This window comes from Mandrillus leucophaeus, unplaced genomic scaffold (assembly GCF_000951045.1).
Source record: "Mandrillus leucophaeus isolate KB7577 unplaced genomic scaffold, Mleu.le_1.0 Scaffold152, whole genome shotgun sequence".
NCBI lineage: Eukaryota > Metazoa > Chordata > Mammalia > Primates > Cercopithecidae > Mandrillus > Mandrillus leucophaeus.
In genome coordinates this window covers 1,140,669-1,163,126 of record NW_012101499.1, presented here as the reverse complement: position 1 = coordinate 1,163,126, position 22,458 = coordinate 1,140,669, and the positions used below count along the sequence as shown (strand labels likewise).

Below are 22,458 nucleotides of genomic sequence, written 5' to 3'. Positions count from 1 at the left end.
ACCCAGTGATCCCATTACTAGGTATTTACCCAAAGGATTATAAATCATGCTGCTATAAAGACACATGCACACGTATGTTTACTGCGGCACTATTCACAATAGCAAAGACTTGGAACCAACCCAAATGTCCAACAATGATAGACTGGATTAAGAAAATGTGGCATATATACACCATGGAATACTATGCAGCCATAAAGAAGGATGAGTTCATGTCCTTTGTAGGGACATGGATGAAGCTGAAAACCATCATTCTGAGCAAACTATTGCAAGGACAGAAAAGCAAATACCACATGTTTTCACTCATAGGTGGGAATTGAACAATTAGAATACTTGGACACAGGGTGGGGAACACCACAAAGCCTGTCGTGGGGTGGGGCGGGAGGAGGGATAGCATTAGGAGATATACCTAATGTAAATGGTGAGTTAATGGGTGCATCACACCAACATGGCACATGTATACATATGTAACAAACCTGCATGTTGTGTACATGTACCCTAGAACTTAAAGTATAATAAAAAATATTGTTCAGAATATCTACTTTGAAGCATTAGATTCTAGAGAAGGCCTGGGGACATGTGAAGCCCCATGCCCCTTAGCCATGCTGGAAAGAGTCAACTCTTATTCACACTTCTGTCTGGTGTCCTAGGCTCCACACCTGACACATAATTACAATCACTTATGAACCAGGTTTTTAACAAAAGTCAAAGTTGCTAGAAGTTAACAGTGCAATATATGTTTGAGACTACTAAAGAAACAGTTCTACAGGCAAGGAGTGTAAGGAAAGTAGAATATACTTTTGGTAAAATATTGTAAGAAAGCCTGGGAATGTGGATTTCTTGCCTAAGTTTAAAGGGTAAAAGGATTCTTTTAAAGTGAGATAGAAAAAATTTAAAGGTTTGAACAAGTTGTGGAAAGTTTATAAAAATATTAATTGTTAAAAAGATTCTCTGTGTGAACATATTATCTAGAGTTAAAGGGGGTATTATTCAGTTTTTCTGAAAGTTGAACATTAAAATAAAAGCACAACAGGATTTTCTAAGAGCACTGATCTGCTCTTTACTGAAAATTGTAAGGGGTTATAAAAAGTTCGAAAGAATCTTACCTTACAATTGAACTGATTAAGATTGAATAGATTTGTCTAATAATTATAGTTGTTATGTTAAATTATTGTGTGCCATAGATGTAACCAAAATTTCCTTGTCAATTGTGACTTTAATAGTGACTGTCCTAAGACTTTTTGCCATCCACAGACAATTGTTTTCTTGTTTTGATCCTCTTCAAAAGGTGGTTTATAGTCAGCTATAAAATTTGACAGGTACTATTGAATGCAAATTTCTGATAACTTTGGAGATTATAAGATTAGAAAAGAGGAAAAAACTTTAAGGGCTCTCATGGAGAGCTGAAATGTTTGTTAATATCAAGCAGAACAGAAATTAACTGCATGGGCTGAACTAATAGAAGACTGAAGTAATCTTTGTGACTTATGCTTAAAATGTAGCTGATCTTTTATTTTGTTTTTCAGAGTTAATGAAACTTTTCTTTTGAGCTATTTACAGCCTTTAGCAATTGAGTATTCTCCTGTAAACAAAATTCAGAACATATTTGTTTCTCTTTACATGATTTCTCCAGAATTTAGAAATTATTTGTGAGTAATCCTAATTTATGGTGATATAAATATTTGCATAAGTAAAACAATAATGTTTTCTTTTGCAACAGGAGACAATTAGAGAAACTGGTTATTTTACCAAGGCTTTGACTGGAATGGTGTGCTTTCTTCTAAGAAATCAAAGTTGACTTGTAGAGCCAATAAAAGCCCCTTGGGAAAACTGGCCTCATACCCTGTCTACAACAGTCCCTGTGCAGGGTTCCTGACCTGTGGTAAGTAAAGAATGTCACTTTCTGACAGGCCAAGAAGCCCCATGTTGTCTTCAGACCTCAAGAGGAGAAGAATTTATTTAATTCAGGTATTTGAGGATACAAACCCATGGCTGGGTTTGGCTTTTTAAAAAGTCTTATCTAAGATTCCTTTTATAGAAAAGGAACTCCATCAAAGCCAATTTAAGAAGCCTGTTTAAAAAGGAATTATTTTTGATGCACCTTATACAAATAATCTGGTCAAGTATAAGACTAAGGTTTATTTTTGCAAACAAATCCGTCTATTATGATTTGTCTTTAGTAAAAATGGGACACTAGAGAGAGAAAAAAAATTATGTTTCAAGTACTATGCTTTACCTGTTATAAAATTCTGGTCTCATCAGTTGTTTTTCAGGGTTTTTTTCTGCAATTTAGACTGACTCTGCTTATTCCTGTGAATCAATCAGTGATCTCTGGCTACAGCTTAGAAGAATTGAGATGGATGGGTAATGTAGAAACAATCTGGATCAGTATTCTAATTCTCGGCACATACTGGAATCAGTCAGCAACCCCACATCAGCTTGGTTTCAACAATTTCCTAGTTCATAGAAAGCCTTCTTATTTAGCTTACTTGGGATAATTTTGCTTATTTTGCTTTACTGTTGTGGAATATATTGCTGTCGTACTCCTTGTGTAGGAATGCAGGATAAGCTTACTCAATATTCTCTTAAATTGAACACTAATTAATCTTCCAGATATCACCTTTTGTCAGAGCTCAAGAGTCATGAATGACCCTCACCAAACTGATGCTTTCTGAGCTCCTCTCTACCCTGAAGAGCCCCAATAGTTAGGCAGGAGTATCATTACCCCTATTCAGTCTGAAGAAATTAAAGAGATGGATCTTTGTCCCTCTGCAACCCTTAGGATTAAGGGTTCTCTTAGAAAAAGGAGAGGAAAAACATGTCAGAGGCATTTGAACCAGATCAACTTCATCTTGAATAGGGACTGGATAAAACGAGGCTGAGACCTACTGGGTGGCATTCCCAGGAAGTTAAGCCATTCTAAGTCATAGGATAAGATAGGAGGTCAGCACAAAATACAGGTCATAAAGACCTTGCTGATAAAACAGCTTATAGCAAAGAAGCTGGCTAAAACCCACCAAAACCAAGATGGCAACGAGAGTGACTTCTGATCCTCCTTACTGCTACATTCCCACCAGCACCATGACAGTTTACAAATGTCAGGAAATGTCAGGAAGTTATCTATATGGTCTAAAAAGGGAAGGAATGCTCAGTTCCTGGAACTGCCTACCCCTTTCCCAGAAAAACTCATGAATAATCTATGCCTTGTTCAGCATATTATCAAGAAATAACCACAGAAATGGGCAACCAGAAGCCATTGGAGCTGCTCTGCCTGTGGAGTAGCCACTCTTTTATTTTTTCACTTTCTTATTAAACTTACTTTCATTTTACTCTGGATTTGTCTTGAATTCTTCCTTGTGCGAGATCCAAGAATACTCTATTGGGGTCTGGATTGGGACCCCTTTCAGGTAACAATATGGCTGGAGTGTATTAGACCATTCTGCACTGCTATAAAGAACTACCTGAGGCTGGGTAATTTATGAAGAAAGAAGGTTTAATTGACTCACGGTTTCACAGGTTGTACAGGAAGCATGGTTGGGGAGTCCTCAGGAAACTTATAATCATGGCAGAAGGGTAAAGGGGAAGCAGGCACATCTTACATGGTTGGAGCATGATGGAGAGAGAGTGAAGGGGGAGGTGCTATATACTTTTAAACAACCAGATCTTGAGAGAACGTACTCACTACCATGAGAACAGCAAAGGGAAAACCCACCTCCATGATCCAATTACCTTGCACCAGGTCCCTCCCCCAGAATTGGGGATTACAATTCAACATCAGATTTAGGGGAGGAGGGGCACAAAGCTAAACCATGTCATGGAGATACCATTGTTATTTTTCCACTTTAGTCCAGGTTCTCAGGAGCATCTTTATACACATGGCTGAGGGTTCAGCAATAGTTCACACTTAGCTAAAAATGGCTTAAGTTTCAGTGTGTTTTATTTCTCAAACTCAAGATTACCTTGAGGATCTCAACACATTATGGCTTTTTGGCACCTCCAGTCTCCTGCAATAAGCCTTAGATACACAGCTTCCAGTTAGGGCATCCAAAAGATTCCAAATCTTATGAAATTGATGGTACAATTGTGGCAGACAGACTTTGTGAAAACTCAAGTTCATAATAAAAAAAAAATTCCAATCGAGTTTCTGAAACTTTTTTACTGGGAAGCAGGAATATTAGAAAACTGCACTATTATTAAAAATAATAACTCAAGGGTACAGAATAAAATTAGCTTTCTGAATGAGAAATGTTAAAAGCAAAAACATCTAGGGGTGGAGACAGAGTTCCTGTAACATAAATGAGAATGTCACTGATAGAATAAACTGAGCTAGCTTGCTAAAGAATTCAAAGAAATAATGAGAGTGTGTAGGCAAGAAATCAGAGCTATCAGAAGAGCTGCAACTTACAAAGACCCCAAAAGCAAACTCAATTCATCAGCAGAAAGAGGAAAATAAATGAAACACGTTGCTCCTTCAATCCATAAGAAAAGAGCAGTAACAGCCCATAGTACAAAGACAAAGCCATTATTTTGTAAAACAGAGTCTTGACAAAGACTTTGCTCTGCAACTATGAGTCTGAGCAGGCTGCAAACGCACTGAAAGGGCAGGAAGCCAAACCAGAGTTGGGAAAGATTAGTCATAGATGTCACCCTTTGTAGATTCTGATGCCTCTCGCCTTGCCCTGGGAAGCCGTGAGCTGCCAGCTACAGAGACCTGGGGGACAAAGAACATGCATCTGAGGGCAACGGTGACAGCAGATCTGTCCTATTGATGGAGAGAGGTCCCAATCCAGACCCTGAAGAGAGGGTTCTTCAATCTGCACAAGAAAGAATTTGAGGCAAGTCCATGGAACTACGTGAAAGCAAATTTATTAAGAAAGTAAAGGAATCAGAGAATGGCTACTCCATAGGCAGACCAGCCCCAACGGCTGCTGGTTGCCCATTTTATAGCTATTACTCAATTATATGCTAAATAAGGATGGGTTATTCATGCCTCCCCTTTTAAGACCATATAGGGTAACTTCCTGACATTGCCATGGCATTTGTAAACTGTCATGGAGCTGATGGGAGTGTAGCAGTGAGGACAACCAGAGGTCACTCTCATTGCCATCTTGGTTTTGGTGGGATTTAACCAGCTTCTTCACTGCAATCTGTTTTATCAGCAAGGTCTTTATGACCTGTATCTTGTGCCAACCTCCTATCTCATCCTGTGACTTAGAATGCCTAACAATCTGGGAATCAAGTCCAGCAGGTTTCAGCCTCATTTTATCCAGCCCCTATTCAAGATGGAGTTGCTCTGCTTCAAATGCCTCTGACATTTCCCCCCTCCCTTTTCTAAGAGAACCCTCAATCCTAAGGGTTGCAGAGGGACAAAGATCCATCTTCTGTAACTTCTTCAGGATGATTAAAGGTGATGATATTCCTGCCTATTAGGGTCTCTTATATTAGGGGTAGAAAGGAGCTCTGTCAGGACGTATCCATATAGTAAGGGTCATTCATGACTCTTGAGTTCCAAGAAAAGGTGGTATCTGGAAGATTAATAAGTATTCAATTTAAGAAAATATTGAGTAAGCTTATCCTGCATTTCTACACAAAGAGTACAACAGTAATATATTACACAACAGTAAAGCAAAATAAATACAATTATTTCACGTAAACTAAACCAGAAGTCTTTCCACGAATTGGGAAACTGTTGGAACCAAGCTGATATGGGGTTGTTAGCTGATTCTAACGCCCCTAAAATTAGAATACTGATTTTATCCAGACGTTTTTGACATTACCCATCCCTCTTATTTCTTCTGAGCAGCAGTCAGAGATTACCATTTGGTTCACAGGAATGAGCCAGATCAGCCTAAGTTGAAGAAAAAACTCAAAGCAACCAATGAGACTAGAATCTAATAACACAGGTATACCTAGTTCTTGAAACATAATCTTTCTTTATCCAGTTTACCACTGTTACTAAGGACAAATCATGGTAAGACTGATTTGCTTTATTTTACTTGGCCTGATTATTTGCATAAAGTGCAGCAAGAATAATTATTTTTCACATAAGCTGTTTTTAAATTGGCTTTGAGGAAACTCTGTTCCATAGAAGGAATTTCAGATAAGATTTTTTTAAAGCTGAGCCCTGCCATAGGTTTGTACCCTCAAATACCTATGAGTTGTGTCAATTCCTTTCCTTTTGAGATCCCAAGATAACTTGGGGCTCCTGGACTTATCAGAAAGTGACTTTTTTTACTTATCACACAGGTCAGGAATTCCGTACAGAGACTGCTGTAGACTAGGCATGAGGCCAGTTTTTTCAAGGGGCTTTTATTAGCTTTACAAATCAAGTCCGATTCCTTAAAGGAAAGCATACCATTCCAGTCAAAGCCTTGGTAAAATTACCAGTTTCTCCAATTCTGTCCTATTGCAAAAGGGCTGATAAGGGCTGACTTTTGAGCCTAGCTAGGGAGCACGGCTCTCCACATGTCCCTAGGCCTTATTTAGAATCTAATGCTCTAAAGTAGGTAAATTGAACAATTTTCAAACCTTAAAGAAGCAGTTTATTACCTTAAAGCACTTAGCAAACCTAATATCTGACCTGAGTAATTTAAACCAAATGCTTAAATTTTGAAGACATTTTAATTTTACCAATAATCTTTAAAAATGTCATTTCTTGAAGAGTACTAAAGTCACATGAACTAAAAGGCATTAGACTTTTTATCTTTCTGACAAAATGCTTGATTTAAGCAGTCATTATTTTTAAACCAATGAAAGCTTTTTAAATATATATATCACACACACAACACACATAAATACACAGACAGAAGAAGACCCAATAGTTATAAGATTTTTCATTTACCAGTTTCTTAATTGGATTACTGGCTTCAGGGTGGAGCCCAGAGCCAGGAAAGCATGCATTTTCTAGGGCTAATAAGCAGGCACAGCTGGAAGGCAAATAGATCCCCCCAAATTAAGGGTCCCGCTTTTATACCAGATCTTGGATCCCAAAAAGAAGGAATCAACCCCTCCCCATGGAAGTCTTATCTCTCAGTGGCGGTGGCGGTGGGGGGACATCTCCATACTTCCTAGGTGGCCAAGAGCATGCATTTCTGATCCAAGTGTGCATAGCTGAGTATTTCCCAATAACTGCCATTAGCCATCCCCAAAAGTATATTTCCTACCTAGTTATTACACACAAAACTCTCTCATAATGCAAAGCAATTTCTGATACCTGCAAAAGTCAAAAACATCAGATAAGGCAATGCGAAACAGAACAAAGCCTTAGATTTTGAGAGGAAACTAACTCCTTTTAATTCCTGGGGTTTCATGAGGAAAAAAGAGAATTTTCCCAAAACAGGGTCCATGACACTGCCTCTGTTTTTCTCCAGGAGTTCCAGGCTGTTAGTAATTATCTTAGGTTCTTAGGCATTAACAGTGGCAAGAAGAGAAAATGAAGAAAAACAGTTCAGTCAACTGAGAGGAACAACTTTTTTTCAGAAAAAACAAGATTCAAGAAGGGGAAAAAGATAAAGCCCTTTTAAATACATATAGTTTGGATATCCATATTTTAAATTAATTAAGCTGATTTTTAACCATAGTGCTCTTTTAAAAAGTCATTTTAAATTTCTTATTACCAGACTTTAGCCAGGCCAAACAGCCAATATTTCTGGCTCAGAAAAAGGAAAACACAAGATGGTTTTTGGAGGGGAAGAGAATCAACAAAATGGTAATGGTCATGCAGATATCAAACAAGAAATAACTCATTCCCTAAGTCGAGAATTGAACCCTGAAGTCAGGATGCCATTGTAATGGCAGAGACCAAGAGAAAGTACTGCCACGTGTTTACAAGGTCAAGCTCCCAAGGACATAACTGACCAGTTTGCTGGGCTGTCTTGAACGGCAGGCTTATGGAGTCCTAGGGCTGTGTTCTATCCTAAGGTACCCTTCTTTATTACAGAACAATACAGAAAGACACACAAAGCGCACCAGATTCACCACAGCTTAAGACTAGCCTCACAAATCTTCTCTCTGTTAATCAAAACTTTACACAGGAGATAAACAGTGATTTTTACCATTCATTCAACTGGTTTGCACAGAGAGAGAGGCCAGAAGTCTGACTGGTAAGAAAGTTTTACCCTTTTGCCAGCATGCCAGGCTTCTGGGTTCCCTTTCCCTAGTGAGCAGCCCTAGTGACCTGTTGGCTGCACCACAGCCCTGGGGGCCAAGCCACATCATAAAGGAAAATTATCTTTTTCTGTTCTGGCCAGAGAAAAATACATGTGACAAAGCAGACACTAGCTGCCCTGCTTAGCACCCAATATCAAACTGCTATGGCTCAAACTTGCTCCTGATTGGGCCCTGTCATCGTTAATCCAACCTCTGATGAGGAGTTTCAACTTGTGGTCTCAGGGCAAGATGATCACCCTGAGTAATAAAAAATATAGGAAAGGAAAAGGAGAGAGAGAAATGCATTTCCTGCAGCAGGGTGGGGAAGGCGAAGAGCTCAGGGAGGCCACAGAAAGACCCATCTATAGCAGCAACACTGAAAAGTTCAGGTGGCCATCTGTCAGTCATGAGGGGATCTTTTCCAGCAGCTCCATCAGCTCTCATGTTTCCCCTTTAGGGAGAAAAAAAGCTTCCCATGTCTCTTCATCCTGTACATGCCTAATTCTGCCACCCACAGCCATCAGCAAAGAGTGTAAGGCAGATTGATTCAAACAGAGTAGCAGTTAACATTCTGTGGTGCCAAATCCGTTCTTAGCCCAGAGGGACTTTACTGAATGGGGTCTCCAACCCCCTAAACCTTAGGAATGACTCTAACCTTCTTATGGCATTTGTAAACTGTCAAGGCACTGGCGGGAGTGTAGCAGTGAGGACGACCAGAGGTCACTCTCGTTGCCATCTTGGTTTTGGTGGGAATTAACCGGCTTCTTGACTGCAACCTGTTTTATCAGCAAAGTCTTTATGACCTGTATCTTGTGCCGACCTCCTATCTCATCCTGTGACTTAGAATGCCTAACCATCCGGGGATGCAGCCCACTACGTTTCAGGCTCCTTTTATCCAACCCCTATTCAAGATGGAGTTGCTCTGCTTCAAACGCCTCTGACACTTCCACCCAGGAGTTTCAGAAAGTGAAGGGAGTTGGGAAACACATCTTTGGAGGCAGAATTGCAGAAGCTTCCATAGAATCTGAAAAGTTAGAGACAGAGGGACGGGGGTCCAAGTATAACAGGAATTTTTTCATGTTCATGAATCACAGGAGAACTGGTTGATCAGAGATGGCTTTTAGGGCTGAATGAATGCTACCGCTCTGAAATTGATCTTGCTATTGCTTGTTGCTTGGAACCTCCAGGGACCCAAGGGGCAGACTGGCCTTTTTCAGGGTTAGTGTGTCAGTGTGCTTTGTAAACCGGAAGGTCATACTCAAAATATATACCCCTCATTTTCAGGTGAGAGGGAAGTACTACTAAACCCTTAGGCCACTGATATATGTCTGGACTCCATCAAAGGGTCCTGCACCCTTCTTGGGGGGCTTTAGGGTGGTGGTGTGGTTTGTCTCTTGAGCCCTAGTGTTCACTCTTCAATATCAGGGCCTGATTCTGAGTTTTCACAAGGATCCATCCATAAACGGCCTTATTTAAAGAAAGAAAAAGTATGGCTTGAGGTTCCATGAACCTGAGAAATGGTAGGGTAAGTCATAATAAAATACGTGTGCATATGCACAGAAAAGTCTACAAGGACAGACACCAGGCTAGGAACTGCACTGACCATCAGAAGGATTCATGCCTGGTGTGGGGAAGAGTGACTTTTGCTTCTTTGCTCTATGTATGTCTTACAGTGTTAAATTTTTCCAACAGGAATGTATTAATGTGTTACTTATGCAATTAGAAAGAACAAGTAAAAGAAACTGATGCCTAACAGGATGGCTCTCAAACTGGAGCATGCACTGGCACCCCAGGAGGGCTTGTCAAATGCAGGCTGCTGGGCCCCACCCCAGAATTTCTAACTCAATAGTTCTGGGTGGGGCCTAAGCCTAATTAATGATCTGGTCAGAGGCCATACAGTGTCTTAGAATGGTGGAATTCTGAGCTTCAGGTTTCACTGGAGGAGCCAGGATTTGAGCCCAGACTACATCACATTAGACCTAACTCTTGACCTCACCTATCTGCTGACCAGGGCTACTTCTGTGTGATGGAATTAAAGGGAATTTGGTTTTTGATCATTTTCTTAAAGTATATTTTTAATGTATTTATTGGATTTTTAAATATAACATCAACTTATCCTGAAAGTCCTACAACTGTGCTTTCTGTAGTTTTTCAAAGTTGTTAAGCATTTATTGCTTTGGTAATTTTTGTTAATTATGTCATAAGCCTTTTTTCGGGTCTCAATGCAGTGTATCTCCAAGATGACAGCTCTGGTGTGAATCTGAACAGGACTCTAGGACGTAGGGATGCCCTCTCACTCCACACTACACAGGGCTGGCAAGGATATATCCTTTCTCTAACAAAAGACAGCATCCTAAAATACAAACAGGTTTCACCAACCCAAGGAAATCAAGAAGGAAATACATGTACATCATGATGGAGATAATTTTTTTTTTCCATTTAAAAATCAGCTGAAGGTTCTGGATGACGTTGGCAGTCTGCATGCACACAGCAGCCTCTCCCTCCACCCACATCCCCAGGAGTACAGAAGAATTGTAAAGAATAAGCAAATCCCTAAAACAGAAGAAGGGGCATGTTGGTGGACCAGCTATATTAAGGCATCCCTGAAAAAGGGAAAGCCAGTCAGGATAGGACTGAAGAGGAAATTCACAAACACCATGCTTCCATCAGAGGACTGACGCATTAGCACAGACAGCACCAAGAGACCGAAAGTAAAAGTTGCCAAGAGAATGCCTTGTATAGATGGACTTCATTCTGCTTCCTGAACCAATGATTTACAAGGGGGAAAGTGATTACAATGATTTGTTAAACTAATCAAGACCACCCCAGAGACAGTGCACAACTCCAAAAATATATTACTGCTACACAATGGGAAAGGACCTTGAGGAATCAACCACAGTGAACACTAAACAGCACAAATAGACAAAAACGACAAGAGGAGTAAAAGAAAATGTAAGAGATATGAAGATAGATTTGGCTGTTCCGACTTCCATCAAATACAAGGTACAGAAGTAAGAATACATAGGAGGAGTAATAGGACAAACTTTCCCAGAACTGAAGACCCAAGTCCTCATTTGAAAAGTTGCACTAAGTGCCTAACTAGAGTTTTTAAATAAATGAAAATGATCTCCATTCTTGGTGCAATGTTAGAGCAACACTGATAAAGAGAACATTCTAAAGTGCTCGGGCATAGGGGATTAGTATTAGATAAAATAAGAAAGAACAAGACAACAATGTGAATGTACTTAACGCCCCTGAACTTACATTTAATATGGTTAAACTGGTAAAATTTATATGTATATTTTACCACAAGTTTAAAAAATATATCTTTTTTTTTAAAAGAATGAGCACATGGACAACAAACTTCTCATCAGCAACTTTAAACATGAAACACAATAAAGCAACATCCTTAAAATTCTGAGGGAAAATGAATTTTGAACTTGGACTTCAGCATGCAGCTACAATATGCTGCAGGGATGAGGGGGAAGTAGTGAACATTTTCAGATTCAAAAAGGTGACCTTGGGAGGCTGAGGCGGGTGGATCACAAGGTCAGGAGTTCGAGACCAGCCTGGTCAACATGGTGAAACCCCCGTCTCTACTAAAAAGGCAAAAATTAGCTGGGTGTGGTGGCGGGCACCTGTAGTCCCAGCTACTCAGGGGGCTGAGGCAGGAGAATCTCTTGAACCCGGGAGGTGGAGGCTGCAGTGAGCTGAGATCGCGCCACTGCACTCCAGTCTGGGTGACAGAGTGAGACTTCCTCTCCAAAGAAAAAAAAAAGAAACCCTGACCACCCAGAAACAGTCCCTGAAAACATTAACTGAGGCTGTACTCAAGCAAGAATTAACATAAATCCAAGAAAAAGAAATGGAAAGCAAGAAGCAATGGTGAATAATCAATTAGGTCTAAATAAGTGCTGTGATTATGTTTTAACATGGGAATAGTCTGGAAGTAAAATCCCATGTTAACCTAGAAGGTGGGGTGAACATGGGACAGGGAGAATGGCAACGAGGGGAAGGGAAAGGAGGAGACTCTCATCTCCTTTGGGCTGGAGTCCTACCTACCTTCAGATGTCAGAACTAATGTCAGAAAAATACTAGTTTAAATGTGTGCATTAAAATGTAAGGTCATTTGCAGTGGCAAAAATACACATGAATGGTAAAGTGAAATAGACACTATCAAGTGTGGGTGAGGACGTGGAGTAATAGGAACTTTCATTCACTGCTGGCGTGGGTATAAATTGGGGTAAACACTTTGGAAAGCATTTTCCGAACATTTGGCATTTTCTTCCAAAGCTGAACATGTGCATGTCCTATGACCCAGCAGCTCCACTCCAAGAGAAATGAACCCTTATGTCCACCAAAACAAACGTACAAAAATATTCCTAGTAGCATTATTCATAAGAGCCTCAAACTGGAAAAGAAGCAAATATCCATCAACAGTGTAACGAATGAACAAATTGTGGTATGTTCATGAAATATAATATCACATAGAAATGAGAACAGAAGAGCCTCAACTGCATGCAACAGCCTTTCTGTAACTGGCAAAAAAAAAAAACAAAAAACAAAAAGCTCTTCAACCCTCATCATTCATTCAGTAAATGTTGTGTTGACCGAGCCCCACTCTGTGCCACATTCATCTTGGTGCTGGGTAGGGAACCAGTGAACAAAATTAGTGAGGTTCTACACTCACTGAGAATTCACTCTGCTCAGGAAAGTAGGTAACAAACATGAATAATCAGCCTGGCTTCACCCACCTTCTGCCCTTCTTGTGCCAACTCCCCACCCATCCTCCTGCCAAACCGAATTTTCAGCAACATTGTGCCCCTTCACACATTCCATTTCTGCATATGCGATTCCTCCTTCCTGGAATCCCTTTTTTCCTTCCTTTCCTTCCTCCCTACTTCCCCTTCTCCACTTCTCAGATCTCCTCAGTCCTTAATGACCCGTATCAAATATCATGTGGCCAAGAAAGCCCTCCTCACTCCTCGAGTAAAAACCTTTCTGATCTCGGAAGAGAACGCTCTGTGTCCTGTTAACATTGACTTCTTTGTCAGTTTGTACGACACCTTTTTCCCCTTTTATAACGCCAGAAAGCTAGGCACAGAGAATATGAGAAAATCATGCTGCCGAAACTCAAAATAAAGGAAATCTAAAGCTTTAAGGCTCGCTGGTGTCGACATCCCCTTTCTCCCTGATGATACCCTGACGCCCCAGCTCACCTCCTAAATGCTGAGTCAGTGTCAGCCTTGCCTCATCACCCAGACACCATGCACAGGCTCCAGAACCCAGGTGTGCATTTTGTCACTCACATGGGCAGGCTGTGCATTCACTCCTCTGCCTATGACTAAGGCCTCACATGTAATGGGCACAAAATAAATGTTGTTGAATGTATTCACTAAGGGCTAATGAAGTTAAAGATGCTTTTGATAAACCCCCAGTGAGTAGGACTGGAAAGCTGATAGTACTTCATTTGATAATGCAGGAATCTCATGAATCATAATTTCTTCATTAACTTTTTATTTCACTTATTAGCACCAATTTGTATTGGTTTGCAATTTGTAAAGAACTTGAACATTGTCTGATTGTGTTTCTGTAAAATCAGTCTGGAATTTCGATATTTCACGATTAAATAGGCCTTTCCCCTCAGCTATATGAATTCAGGTGGATGTTTGAGAACTTGTACATTGTAGTTCAAGAACAATGAGGGTTAAAAAAATGGAATCTGATCTTAGCAAAGAAAGAAAGGAGTAAAAAGTGCATTCTATTTATAACCTCCTGTGAGTCTGTAATTGTTTCAAAAGACATTGTTGAAAAAACTGCACAGATTTTGGGGGAGAAAAGACTACTATAGCACTATTGCTATAAATTTCAACTTTTCTCTCAGTTTACCTGGGTGCCCATTTTGTCCTGTATAGAGCAATACGCTGAAAAGGATACAGGTACATTCAATTGGGGCTCAGGTATAGAGCGATATGCTGAAAAGGATACAGGTACATTCAATTGGGGCTCAGGTATATTTCCTGAAAGATCAATAAGTTGACATTTTCCAAATTGAATCACAGGTTACGTAAGATGAATGTATATTCTATGAGTTAATTACGTAATCTCTAAGTCTAAATATTACCTGGTAGTACACTTTTAAGCTGAATTTACCACAATTACACCATTCAACATTGATTAACTGTTTCAATGTGCCACGCACTCACATAGAAGAAGAAAAAGTGACTGACTCCAAATTTCACTCTATTCTTCTGTTTTTTTAAAAGCCTGAGACCACAGATTTATGAAAGGCATACGTCACTTTCCCTGGTCTGGCAAGGGAAAAAAAAGCCCTATATAAAACTCGCATGTATTTCTGTGTTCTGCTTTTTAGTAAGAAAAGAATAGAATCTGGAGTTGTACAGCCCTCAGTTGAAGGCCCACTTCATGGAATGTTATGTGTGAACATTCAGCGAATTACTTGAGCTTGTGGAGTCTCTGTTTACTCGCCTGAAGAATGGAGTACGGTGAGAATTACATGAAAAGGCATGGATTTTGGACAAGCGGCATCGCTCTGTGCATAATCAAAGCAAGTTAGACATGCTGCATTTTGGATAATGACTAGTCTCCACCGCACACTGGTGTGGTAAGGATTTTCAATTCGCTTTTCCTAAAACTTGCACCAATTTACACATCCACTCATAGTGCACTAGGGCTCCTTCTCCTTCTGCCAGCTCTGCAGGATGTGATTACAAGGTGACTCTTTTCATTTTGTTACTTCTCTGAATATTATAATTTTTACAATGAACTTCACTGTAAAATAAAGCATTATAAAATGCTTCAGAAATTAGATTTTATTTAAATTTTAATGTCCCATCCTTTTCATTTAATCTAGGGAAATAATAAAAAATGCAAGGAGAAGAGGCATGATTGATCTCTCTGCACTCCACTTCCTAAGACCTTTTCACACTAGGATCCCGTCACCTAAAGTCTTTTCCCTCCCCTCTTCTTCTAGATAACTGCTACCTACCTTTAGACTCCAGAACACTAATGAAGTCAAATCCCCACGTACCTCTGGTTCAAATTACTTAACATGACTGTACTTTTTATAAGTATTTTATATTGAGGTATAATTCACATGCCATATTCACCTTTTAAGAGTGTACAATTCAGTGATTTTGAGTATACAGTAGTTCCCCCTTATTTGTAGTTTCACTTTCTGTGGTTTCAGTTCCCCACAATCAGCTGTGGTCTAGAAATATTAAATGGAAAACTACAGAAATAAACAATAAGTTTTCCACTGCACACTGTTCTGATCAGCGTGATGAAGCCCCGCCCGCAGTGTGAATCATCCCTTTGTCCAGCATCTCCAGGCTGCCTATACTACCCATCCCTTAGTCACTTAGTAACAATTCCAGTTATCAGGCTGACTGTCATGGTAGTGCAGTGCTGGTGTTCGAGGAACCCTTATTTTACTGAATAATGGCCCTAAAGTGCAAGAGTAGGGATGCCGACTTGTCGTCATAATTGTTCCAATGTATGATTAGTTATTGATGTTAATCTCTTACTGTGACTAATTTATAAATTAAATTTTATCAAAGGTATGTACATATAGGAAAAATCATAGCACATATGGGGTTCAGTATTATCCATGATTACAGGCATCCACTGGGGGTCTTGGAACATTGCCACCAGGGATAAGAGGAGACTACTGGATTCACAGTGCTGTACAACTATCACCATTTCATTCTATAGCCTTTTTTCATAATCCCAAAAAGAAACCCCATACCCATTAACAACCACTCCCCATCCTCTCCCACACCCAGTTCCTGGTAATCACTAATGTACTTTCTGTCTCTACAAGTTTACCAAATCTGTACAGTCCATGTAAATGGAATAGTACAATACGTGCCCTTTTGTGTCTGGCTCCTTTGCTTGGCATAATGTTTTCAAGATTCGCCATGTTGTAGCATGGTCAGTCCTTCACTCCTTTTTACGGCTGAATACTATTCCGTTGTATGTATATACCACCTTCTGTTCATCTATTCAGCAATTGATGGGCATTTGGGTTGTTTCTATTTAGGGACTATTGTAAATAAAGCTGCTATGAACATTTGTGTACAAATTTTTATGTAAATATACATTGTCAGTTCTCTTGGATATACACCTGTGAATGGAAGTGCTGGGTCTTATGGTAATTCTGTATTTAACTTGAGGAGCTGCCAAAATGTTTTCCAAAGCAGCTGCACTATTTTACGTTCCCACCAGCTGTGTATTTTAAGCTGAGTTTTAATTTCTCAATTCCACCAATACTGGTTATTGTCCATTTTTTAATTATAGCTATTTTTTTTATTATACCCTGAGGGGTATAAAGTGGCATTTCATTATGGTTTTGATTCACATTTCCCTAATGAGTAAAGATGTTGAGCATCTTTTCATGTGATTATTGGCCATCTGCATGTCTTTTTTTTTTTTTTTTTTTTCTTTTTGAGACATGGTCTTATTCTGTTTCCCAGGCTGGAGTGCAGTGCTGTGGTCACTGCTCACTGCAGCCTCGACCTCTTGGGATCAAGCGATCCTCCTACCTCAGCCTCCTGAGTATCTGGGACTACAGGCATGTGACACCGTGCCTGGCTATTTTTAAAAATGTTTTGTAGACATGAAGTTTCACTATGTTGCCCAGGCTGGTGTATGTCTATTCAAATCCTCATATGATCTGAATGTTAGTGTCGTCCCAAAATTCATACATTGAGACCTGCTGCTGAATGTGATAATATAAAGAGGTTGGGCCTTTTGGTGACTGATAAAGTCATGAGGGCTCTGTCCTCATTAATGAGATTAATGGCCTCATAAAAGAGGTTGAAGGGAGCACTTGCCCCTTCTGCCATGTGTGAATGCCATGAGGAGCCATTCATGAAGCAGAAAGCCCTCATCAGACATTGAGTCTGCTGGTGTTTTGATCTTGGACTTCAGGCCTCTGTTGTTTGTAAATTACCCTGTGTAAGGTATTTTTGTTATAGCAGCAGGAACAGACTAAGACAAATTTGGAGCTGTTTTTAAATTCTGTTATTTTTCTTTTTATTCTTGAGTTGTAAGTATTATTTACATATTCTAGGATAGAATATTATGCAGCTATTAAAAATTATGTCTGCCAATAATATTTAACTATTTGGGGAATGATTGAGCCTGATCTCAAGTTTGCATAAATAAAAATAAGGGTTAAAATAATTCATGGAAATTTTAAGACATCATCATGGAGGATTATGATTATAGGTGATTTTAATTTTCTTCTCTATGTTTTTCTCTATGTCCTACTTTTTCTGCAATTAGCATGTATTGCCCTAATAAAAGAAAACTAAATATTATTAACTAAAAGTATTCAGATTCAGTAAGGTTGTGCACAGATTTCTGAATTTGCAATAGTGTTTGATGATTCTCTTTTTAGGATTATATTGTTAGCAGAGCCAACCCCTTTGGGTAGCTTCAGATTATATCAGGGGAAGTGGCCATATGTTACAGATTGCTCTCTGGAAAATCAGAATTAAAGATATGGGATGTAAACTAATACTGCAATCAAGCTCCTAAGTCTTAACTCTGACTTAGTGAATTGTCACTTAATAAAAAATAAAAATAAAAAAAGAATCCACAGCCCTGGGAATTGGGCATCTCTTTAAGCCAAATCCTACGAGTTGTTCTTCCTCTCCCCAGTGGTGGCCAGTTGGCCTGGGCATAGATCAATTACCATGCACTGTAAAAAAACAAGAGGTCAAATGAAATCAATTGACAGGACCATTTGAAATTTAAGCAAAATTCTGCTCCAGAATATTTACATTTTTAAAATCCTTCAGAATTGCTCAAGTTAGTTGTGGCTTGGCCGTCTTAGTGGGTCCACCATAGACATCCTCAACATCTATGTCCAACTGTCTTAGCAAGTCCACCACACATGTTCTAGACGCCTGTGTGCAATCGCACCTTCTCACAATTCTTTAAAGTCAACCACTGCCCACTCTCCAGCTTACATAACATGGCACATCCGTCTGATATTGGCATTGGAATAATGTGAAGTTCCAAAATGACTTGATTTAGTAATGTTAAAATTAGGATGATTTATTACCAGCATTTATATGTATTTGAGCAAAGGGAAACTCTACTTTTCATAAATTGTCTAATGTACTTTATACAGGATTTTGCACCATCAAAGTTATATATTTATGAACTCCCTTCTAAATAATACCTTGAATTGATTTAAAATATACAATCCATACTTAGAAAAAATGGGCTATACTTAATAGTGCTAATTTGACCAAATATTATTAGTATTGTTTAATTTAAAAGATAATTGCCATAAACTAATCAGTGGTGACAGAAGTCAGAATAGTGGATACCCCTGGGAGGTATCAAATACAAAAGAAATACAAAAGAACTCAGGGGGTGGGACTGGAAATTTGCTTTAGATCTTAGTCTGCTGGTGTTTGCATGGGTGTGATGTGTGTATAAATATGTGTTCATTGAGTTGATTGTTTAAGGTTTTGTGGTTTACTATGTATGTCGTGCTCAATATAAAAAACTTAAAAATCGTTTATTTTAAGGGATCCCTTGAAATTATTTTCTTTCTAACGCTCACCTTTTTCTGATAAATAATGTATGTTCATTGCAGAAAATTTTGGAAAATACAAACAAGCATCAAAAAATTAAAATCATTCATAATCAATCCCCCCAGAATAACTTGGTATTACGAGAATGTTGTCTGATGCCCTACTTATAAGGCAGCAGCCACTGGGAGCTTTTTTGAACATCGCCTACTTCAACACTAACACCACAAACATCACCTACCCCAACATCCACGCTGCTCTCACTCAAAATGTTTCATCCACGCTGCTCTCACTTAAAGCATTTCAAAACTCCTCCCTGGTTATCACCTTGTCCTTTGCTCTCTGTGATTGGCTCATGCTGTTACTGCTGTGGCCCCAAAAGTCATTTCCCAAAGCTGTAAAGCTGAGAACCCTTATTCTGGCCAGGGAGGGCCCTCAGTCATCCAGCTTTCACCCCAGCAAGTCTCAACCTTCTGTCCACCTCTGGGGTGGCAAGAACGGTGCTGCGACATCACCTTCAGCAGAACAAATTTCATATGAGCTAAGAGGCTGAGCTGACACTCGGCTGGAGTTACTATCATGTGATATCACACTACTCTCTCTTGAATAAGGGAAATATGACTAAAGGTGAGGTTGGCCCTGACTCATGGGACTTTGGAGAAGTGAGCTCTGGGTTTAACAATAGGACTGGGGATGGCTCAGACTACAGAACCTCAGTGAGCCTCTGTCACCTGCCAGGCACTCTGCAGAGCCTTTCACAGACATTCCCTTCATTCCTCCTGATGACCTCATAAAGAGAGTGCTGCCATTACACCCATTTTACAGATAGAGAACTTGAGGCGCAGGTGCACCTCCATATGACAGGCATCATCCAAGGGAAGTGGAAGGCTTAAAGCAAGCTGGTCCAACCCTTGGCCCATGGGCTACATGCGGCCCAGGATGGCTTTGAATAGTGGTTACCCCTGGGAGGTTACCAACTGGTTAGAAGCCATTCTGTTTCTTAAAACATTATGAGATTTTTTGTGTGTGTGATTTTTTTTTTTTAGCTCATCAGCTTTCATCAGTGTTAATGTATTTCATGTGTGGCCCAAGACAATTCTTCTTCCAATGTGGCCCAGGGAAGCCAAAAGATTGGACACTCTGATTCAGAGCTAAGTAAAGTTGTCCATGTGTCCAGAGTCCCAGTACCCGCTGCTAAGGGTGAAGTCAACTCCGATCCGGAATGCATGTCAGCAGCCCGGCACACAGGTCCTGTGAGGAGGGGATGCCCCATGGTGTTTTGGGCATGGAAAGAGGGTTGGGTGTGAAAAGTGGTGCCCCCCTACTTTTGGTTTTCCAACCTCCTTTTCCAGGCTTTTCTCAGCTTCCATATGTTACGTCAGGCAAAAAATTAGCTATTCCCCTGATGATGTATCTATTTCCTCAGCTACTAAGACAACTCTCATTTAAATATCTCCCCTCACAGAGAAAATTATACTAATATAAATGCCATATAGGTGTTCATCAAAAGACCTAGGATGCCTTTGTAAATGTGAGCTGGTGGCGTGTGTCATCGGTCTCATGTACGACAAGGAAGCTGAGTCAGAGAGAGGAAGTATGACTGGGGTGTGGTTAAAAGTAAACCACTGTGCTTGATTTCATCTGAAAATCACATCAATGCAATAGACCACATCTGCTATCCAAAGTCAAAGGAAAAGAGCAAAGGAATATTCCAAAAATACATATGGCTAATGCCACGTTCTAGATGGTGGGTGAGGCAGATAAAACTAAGCAGCCATCTTCATTCCACTGTACTTCCACTTCTATTCTCATTTTCACTCTGCCACTAAGCTGGCTGCTTAGCCTTAGAAAATTCGTTATCTCCCCTTGAGCACTGCTTTTCTTCACCACACCCCGCAAAAGAGACTGCTGGTCAGGATGACCCTGTGTGGCCTGCTGACCCCCTCTCTGTGCAGCTGAAGCCAGTGCTACCAGCCAGGTTCTCAGTGCTGTTGCTGGTTCGACGGAGCCAGCCTTGGGCCCCAGTCTCAATACAAACCTCCATTTCACTGAGTCGGACCATTTCTGAATGCTTGGCTTGCGTTCTACCCAATGCCACAGGCCCTTAATTCTTGGAGCCGGCTTCTCTCTCTTTGCTCTTAGGGAACAACCATTTAGCCATGTCCAGTCTGGTGTGAATGACCAAGAAGTCCGGTTGTCTCTGAAGCCTGGGCAAGAATGATGGTCTTGGGGGTCTCCTCAGTTCCCTAGTCCATTGCTTCTCCATCCTTACAGGATGTGCGAGTGTCACCCAGACCTCACAGGACTGCTTCCAGCTCCATTCCTAATGGAATGTCAGTAAGGTCCTTCTATCACCAGCCAATATGCTGGACTTGTTCTTGAGTGCCATTGAGCCCAAAAGGCCACCCTAAGTAGCCCATTGGAGAAGAAATACCAGCTGCTGACTCTGGCGTCAGCTCAGCCCCTGAACATGTAGTTGGCAAATCATCATCTACCTGCTTCTCCACCTGGTCACATTCACAAGGACTTTCCCTGCCTTGGGTTTTTCCCTCCTAAATCCCTACTGATTGTCAACCCAGCTCTGGTTAACTGACTTGGCACCTGAGGGTTCATCTGTTAAAAATGTCTCTAGCACAAGAAATTCATGCCACCCCATCTACCTCTTTGCAGAAGAAAATTGTTCCTATTAAGCTTTTAAATTCCATATTTTCTCATCAATGGATCTGATTCTTACTGTCATCCAGGGTATTTTTGTGGTTTCTTCCAGCCTAAAACCCATGAATCTACACCCATAGCAAAAATATTTATGTTTCTGAGGCCTCCTGGCATTTGTGCCCTTATAGAGTACCCTCCCCCACTGAATGTGGCTGACCCATGTGACCAATAAAATACTGTGAAGGTGACAGTGTGTACTTCCCAATGCTAGGTCATAAAGATATTACTGCCTTGATTGCTGCACACTCTGGCAGAAGCCATCCACCATGTTATATCAACACTCAAGCATTCCTATGGGAAGAATATATAGTGGACCATGTAGAAAGGAACGGAGCCCTCCTGCATATAGCCAGATACCACCTGCCAGTCCTGGGAGTTCACCATCCTGAAGTGGATCCTCCAGCCCCGGTCAAGCCTTCGGACGATTACAGTCCTAGCTGACATCTAGTAACTTCATGGAAGACCCTGGACCGAAACTGAACTGAAACATCATAGATATGATTAAGCTAAGGATCCTTAAAACAGGGCAGGAATGCCTCTTAGGAGCCTGTGGTCCCCCCACCGACATAATTTTTTTTAATCTTAAGTGCATTCAAAAAATTCCAGACACCTAACTAGTCCTAAAAAAGTAAATAAAAATTTAACAAACCACAACAATAGCAACAACAACAACAAAAACGTAATAGCCAAACAAAGTCACAAGATGTTTGGTTCCCTGTAAAAACCAAAGACAGCATCTTAAAATATGTCCCTGAGTTGTGTTCCAGAAACTAGACTCCCACCAAATGGAGCCACTGGCACATAGATCTCAGATAAGGAGAAGCTGAGGACTCAACTCCGATTGCTATTCTTTGTTCTAAATTTCTTCCTAAAGGGCCTGGAGAAGATCATGCCCATGAACCAGAGCTCACCTTCTTTTCTGCTGATCATACATTCTGAGACAAAGCTTTGCCTCCTTAATCACAAATCAGAAAATTTTGGAATCCACCTATGACCTGTGGGCCTCTGCTTGCAGATGTCCTGTCTT

At 40.3% G+C, this 22,458-nt stretch overlaps 1 protein-coding gene and 1 pseudogene across 1 annotated transcript in view; both read right to left on the bottom strand.

Annotated features, from left to right (window-relative positions):
• Positions 1 to 12,962, bottom strand: part of SHC3 (SHC (Src homology 2 domain containing) transforming protein 3) — a 133,184-nt gene extending 120,222 nt beyond the window's left edge. Inside the window, exon 1 of the mRNA XM_011975222.1 lies at positions 12,900 to 12,962. Within this exon, the coding sequence (XP_011830612.1) occupies positions 12,900 to 12,962 (63 nt within the window). The remainder of the gene's footprint in view (positions 1 to 12,899) is intronic.
• An 8,440-nt stretch (positions 12,963 to 21,402) lies between these two features.
• Positions 21,403 to 21,875, bottom strand: LOC105535941 (annotated as a pseudogene).
• Between the last annotated feature and the right edge of the window lie 583 nt (positions 21,876 to 22,458).